This window comes from Salmo trutta, chromosome 33 (assembly GCF_901001165.1).
Source record: "Salmo trutta chromosome 33, fSalTru1.1, whole genome shotgun sequence".
Lineage (NCBI taxonomy): Eukaryota > Metazoa > Chordata > Actinopteri > Salmoniformes > Salmonidae > Salmo > Salmo trutta.
Window position 1 is genome coordinate 39,318,230 of NC_042989.1, and position 6,285 is coordinate 39,324,514.

At 47.1% G+C, this 6,285-nt stretch overlaps 1 protein-coding gene across 4 annotated transcripts in view; it reads left to right on the forward strand.

Moving 5' to 3' along the window:
* The window catches only part of trim9 (tripartite motif containing 9), a 108,876-nt gene extending 103,173 nt beyond the window's left edge, over positions 1–5,703 (forward strand). For all 4 annotated transcript variants that reach the window (XM_029730899.1, XM_029730900.1, XM_029730902.1 and 1 more), the window contains 3 exons: positions 1,631–1,934; positions 4,309–4,471; positions 5,517–5,703. In XM_029730899.1, the coding sequence (XP_029586759.1) occupies positions 1,631–1,934; positions 4,309–4,471; positions 5,517–5,594 (545 nt within the window). In that variant the 3' untranslated portion in view covers positions 5,595–5,703. The remainder of the gene's footprint in view (positions 1–1,630; positions 1,935–4,308; positions 4,472–5,516) is intronic.
* Positions 5,704–6,285: the final 582 nt, after the last annotated feature.

Consider the following 6,285-nt stretch of genomic DNA (forward strand, 5'->3'; position numbering starts at 1 on the left):
ATATGGGATTTGAACCCAGCTCTGCATACTATCTACAGCAGGTCACTTCAACTCTGTTCCTGAGCTAGAGTCCTGCAGGTTTTCACTTCAACTCTGTTCCTGGAGCTAGACTCCTGTAGGTCTACAGCAGGTCACTTCAACCCTGTTCCTGGAGCTAGACTCCTGTAGGTTTACAGCAGGTCTCTTCAACTCTGTTCCTGGAGCTAGAGTCCTGTAGGTTTACAGCAGGTCACTTCAACCCTGTTCCTGGAGCTAGACTCCTGTAGGTCTACAGCAGGTCACTTCAACCCTGTTCCTGGAGCTAGACTCCTGTAGGTTTACAGCAGGTCTCTTCAACCCTGTTCCTGGAGCTAGAGTCCTGTAGGTTTTCACTTCATCCCTGTTCCTGGAGCTAGAGTCCTGTAGGTTTACAGCAGGTCTCTTCAACTCTGTTCCTGGAGCTAGAGTCCTGTAGGTTTACAGCAGGTCTCTTCAACCCTGTTCCTGAGCTAGACTCCTGTAGGTTTTCACTTCAACCCTTATAATGTAGCGCACCTGCTTCTAATAATAAACTGCCTGATAAGCTGAATCAGCTTAATTACAACTGGGGTTGGAGTGAAAACCTAGTGGAGGGTAGATCTCCAGGAACAGGGTTGGAGTGAACATCTAGTGGAGGGTAGATCTCCAGGAACAGGGTTGGAGTGAACACCTAGTGGAGGGTAGATCTCCAGGAACAGGGTTGGAGTGAACATCTAGTGGAGGGTAGATCTCCAGGAACAGGGTTGGAGTGAACATCTAGTGGAGGGTAGATCTCCAGGAACAGGGTTGGAGTGAACACCTAGTGGAGGGTAGATCTCCAGGAACAGGGTTGGCGTGAACATCTAGTGGAGGGTAGATCTCCAGGAACAGGGTTGGAGTGAACACCTAGTGGAGGGTAGATCTCCAGGAACAGGGTTGGAGTGAACACCTAGTGGAGGGTTGTTCTCCAGGAACCAACTCATCATCAAGCTTTAATTATTTGAATCAGCTGTGTAGCGCTGGGGCAAAAATCAAAACGTGTACCCAGAGGGGGCCCAGGACTGAGTTTGGGAAACCCTGCTATAGACTATCTGTCAGGATAGAGTCATACATTCTGGTAACACTCAAGTGTTAAATGTTTGTCTTCATGTTGGTCATTGATGATACATCATACTACTGTTGCCTGGTCCCAGATCTCTTTTTTCTGTTTGGCTAACTGTTGTCGTGCCAGATTTGGGACCAAAGGACTATAACTACAAAACAGAATCAAGGAGTTAGCCAGCTAACTCTTCTGAATATTCTGAAACGTTTTAGTTTTTTAGAAAGATAACCTTGGAAATGTTCATGGCCTAATTGACTTCAACGAACATTATATCTACTGTATGTGATCAGCCTTAATGAACCAGAAAATAAACAGTTATTTCTAGATGTTTATCAAAGTTAGCTGGCTAACTTATTGATCCTGCTTACTTGTTTTATACCCGTCTGGCTATATCATAGTCACTCACCTCAGACTAGACCGTTACCTAACCAGCCTCTTGTCCTCTGTTACATGTTTTCACTATGATCACACTGACGATACCTTATGATGGAAGAACTTGTGTGTGTGTGTGCGTGCGCGTACATTCTACAGTTGCCTGGTTCACCTTTGACCCCACGTCGGCCCACCCTGACATCATCCTCTCCAACGACAACCTGACGGTGACGTGCAACAGCTACGACGACAGGGTGGTCATGGGTAACTCCGGCTTCTCCCGCGGTGTGCACTACTGGGAGATCACGGTGGATCGCTATGACAACCACCCGGACCCTGCGTTCGGGGTTGCCCGTGTTGACGTGCTGAAGGATGTGATGCTGGGAAAGGATGACAAGGCCTGGGCCATGTATGTGGACAACAACCGCTCCTGGTTCATGCACAACAACTCACACACTAACAGGTAGGTCACCTGGTACACACACACTAACAGGTACGTCACCTGGTACACACACACTAACAGGTACGTCACCTGGTACACACACACTAACAGGTACATCACCTGGTACACACACGCAACAACTCACACACTAACAGGTACGTCACCTGGTACACACACACTAACAGGTACGTCACCTGGTACACACACACTAACAGGTACGTCACCTGGTACACACACACTAACAGGTAGGTCACCTGGTACACACACACTAACAGGTACGTCACCTGGTACACACACACTAACAGGTACGTCACATGGTACACACACACTAACAGGTAGGTCACCTGGTACACACACACTAACAGGTACGTCACCTGGTACACACACACTAACAGGTAGGTCACCTGGTACACACACACTAACAGGTACGTCACCTGGTACACACACACTAACAGGTACGTCACCTGGTACACACACACTAACAGGTTCGTCACCTGGTACACACACACTAACAGGTAGGTCACCTGGTACACACACACTAACAGGTTCGTCACCTGGTACACACACACTAACAGGTACGTCCTCTCACGTCACCTGGTACACACACACTAACAGGTACGTCACCTGGTACACACACACTAACAGGTACGTCACCTGGTACACACACACTAACAGGTACATCACCTGGTACACACACGCAACAACTCACACACTAACAGGTACGTCACCTGGTACACACACACTAACAGGTACGTCACCTGGTACACACACACTAACAGGTACGTCACCTGGTACACACACACTAACAGGTAGGTCACCTGGTACACACACACTAACAGGTACGTCACCTGGTACACACACACTAACAGGTACGTCACATGGTACACACACACTAACAGGTAGGTCACCTGGTACACACACACTAACAGGTACGTCACCTGGTACACACACACTAACAGGTAGGTCACCTGGTACACACACACTAACAGGTACGTCACCTGGTACACACACACTAACAGGTACGTCACCTGGTACACACACACTAACAGGTTCGTCACCTGGTACACACACACTAACAGGTAGGTCACCTGGTACACACACACTAACAGGTTCGTCACCTGGTACACACACACTAACAGGTACGTCCTCTCACGTCACCTGGTACACACACACTAACAGGTACGTCCTCTCACGTCACCTGGTACACACACAACAACTCACACACCAACAGGTAATAGAAATGGAGCGATAACTTAGCCACTGGGTCTCCGTGTCTCTCAATGGGAGCTACGATGTGTTTTACATGTGAATCAGTGTCTTGCTTCTACATACTTAGCATGTGAAATATAAAATAAGATGATAGATGCCCAAATGGGAAATGTGTTGCCGGATCTGTACAATATACAGAGTGTATTTTATGTTTAGGTCTATGTGTGTACCAGAGGAGGCTGGTGAGGGGAGGATAGCTCATGATAATGGATGGAACGGCATCAAACACCTGGAAACCACGGAAACCATGTGTTTGATGTGTTTGATACCATTTCAATGACTGGAACGAATTGCAAACATCGCTGAAGTTGGAGTCTTATATCTCTCTCACTAACTTTAAGCATCAGCTGTCAGAGCAGTTTACCGATCACTGTACCTGTACACAGCCCATCTGTAAATAGCCCATCCATTCTACCTATCTCATCCCCATATTGTTTTTAATTTACTTTTTTGCTCTTTTGCACACCAGTATTTCTACTTGCACACCATCATCTGCTCATCATCAGCTGCTCATCTATCACTCCAGTGTTAATTTGCTAAACTGTAATTACTTCGCTACTATTGGCCTATTTATTTCCTTACCTCCTCTAGCCATTTGTACACACTGTATACAGACCTTTTCTATTGTGTTATTGACTGTACGTTTGTTTATTCCATGCGTAACTCTGTGTTGTTGTTTGTGTCGCACTTCTTTGCTTTATCTTGGCCAGGTCGCAGTTGTAAATGAGAACTTGTTCTCAACTGGCCTACCTGGTTAAATAAAAGTCAAATAAAATGTTTTTAAAAAAAGAAAAAAATCCACTGATTCCGCTCGAGTCATTACCAGAGCCCAACCTCCCCAATTAAGATGCCACCAACCTCCTGTGGTTCGTGTGTATTGTTGCTCAGTGAATAGTGTGTGTGTTTGACCTTACCCCTGTGTTTCTGTGTCTCAGTGAATAGTGTGTGTGTTTGACCTTACCCCTGTGTTTCTGTGTCTCAGTGAATAGTGTGTGTGTTTGACCTTACCCCTGTGTTTCTGTGTCTCAGTGAATAGTGTGTGTGTTTGACCTTACCCCTGTGTTTCTGTGTCTCAGTGAATAGTGTGTGTGTTTGACCTTACCCCTGTGTTTCTGTGTCTCTTCAGGACGGACGGGGGCGTCAGTGAAGAGGCTACAGTAGGAGTGTTGTTAGACTTCACCAGAGGGATTCTCATCTTCCTCATCAACGACGAACAGCAGGGTCCTGTGGCCTTCGAAGGCATCGAGGGGCTCTACTACCCTGCTGTCAGCCTCAACCGAAACGTACAGGTAACCTGGAAACAACGTAGAAACGTTATAGCCCCAACGTAGAAACAATGTTATAGCCCCAACGTAGAAACAATGTTTTACCAACCAGGTAGCCCCCAACGTAGAAACACCGTTACACCAACCAGGTAGCCCCCAACGTAGAAACACCGTTACACCAACCAGGTAGCCCCCAACGTAGAAACACCGTTACACCAATCAGGTAGCCCCAACGTAGAAACACCTTTACACCAACCAGGTAGCCCCCAACGTAGAAACACCGTTACACCAACCAGGTAGCCCCCAACGTAGAAACACCGTTACACCAACCAGGTAGCCCCCAACGTAGAAACACCGTTACACCAACCTGTGTAGCATCTCCGCAACAGAGAAACGTCTGAAGAAGCTACACAATATAGTCTATGAATATGTATGAAATTTTCCCTGCCTGTAGACAGACAGCTTCCTCATCTATATTCATTTGTATTGGTGACAGTAATGATGTGTTTGCTGACACCAGCAGCAGTAACGTGACAGCTGTCTAGTTCTCATTTAGCTCAACAGTTCCACCTGTTGGTCAATACTTCAAATTACATCTTTCTACAGCTAGTTCTATCTACTTGGTGAATATATACTTTTTTTTGCTGCAAGGATATGATGAGGAGGAGGAGGAGGAGGATGATGATGTTGGTGGTGATGAGGAGGAGGAGGAGGGTGATGATGGTGGTGATGAGGAGGAGGAGGGTGATGGTGGTGATGATGGTGGTGATGATGAGGAGGAGAAGGAGGGTGATGATGAGGAGGAGAAGGAGGAGGGTGATGATGATGGTGATGGTGGTGATGAGGAGGAGGGTGATGATGGTGGTGGTGGTGATGATGATGAGGAGGAGGAGGAGGGTGATGATGATGGTGGTGGTGATGATGATGAGGAGGAGGAGGGTCATGATGGTGGTGATGATGAGGAGGAGGAGGGTGATGATGGTGGTGATGATGAGGAGGAGAAGGAGGAGGGTGATGATGATGGTGATGATGATGGTGATGATGACAATGTTTGTCCTGTGTTCTGTAGGTGACCCTGCACACTGGCCTGCCCATTCCTGACTTCTACACTCCAGGGGAAGCAGACCTGTCTGGCTCAGTGTGTTAAGGAGTTGACTCAGCACAGCAGTGAAGCAAGACAAGACAAGGGTTGTGTCCCAAATGGCACCCTATTCTCTATATAGTGCACTACTTTAGACCAGAGCTCTATAGAACCCTATTCCCTATATAGTGCACTACTTTAGACCAGGGCCCTATAGAACCCTATTCCCTACATAGTGCACTACTTTAGACCAGGGCCCTATAGAACCCTATTCCCTATATATAGTGCACTACATTTAACCACGGCCCCATAGGGAATAGGGAGCCATTTGGTACTCAGAAGGCACCAGGCTGCTCAATTTCTGGGCTCTCTAGGGTTACGTCCCAAATTGCACCCTATTCCCTATATTTGGCACTATTTTTGGCCAGACTTGTGCCAAAAGTATTGCATTACATAGGAATAGGGTGTGATTTCAGATGTACCCTAGAGGGTTAATTTAACTCACAATACCGCGTCCCCTATCCCTTTCCTCTATAGACCAACCAGCCGCATCGTCATACGTCAGATAGCGCAATCTTCGCCTGTCGATCGCGGGACTAGTGTTGGGTTGGAGTGACGTCGACTGACAATGCTCCTGACCCCTGAACTCTACAGATCACCAGACGGTCCAGACCCATAGCCTTGACTGTACAGTACAAGACTCTCAATACTGAGCCATGGATACTTAGCCATACATGTATATATACTGCTCTGTAAC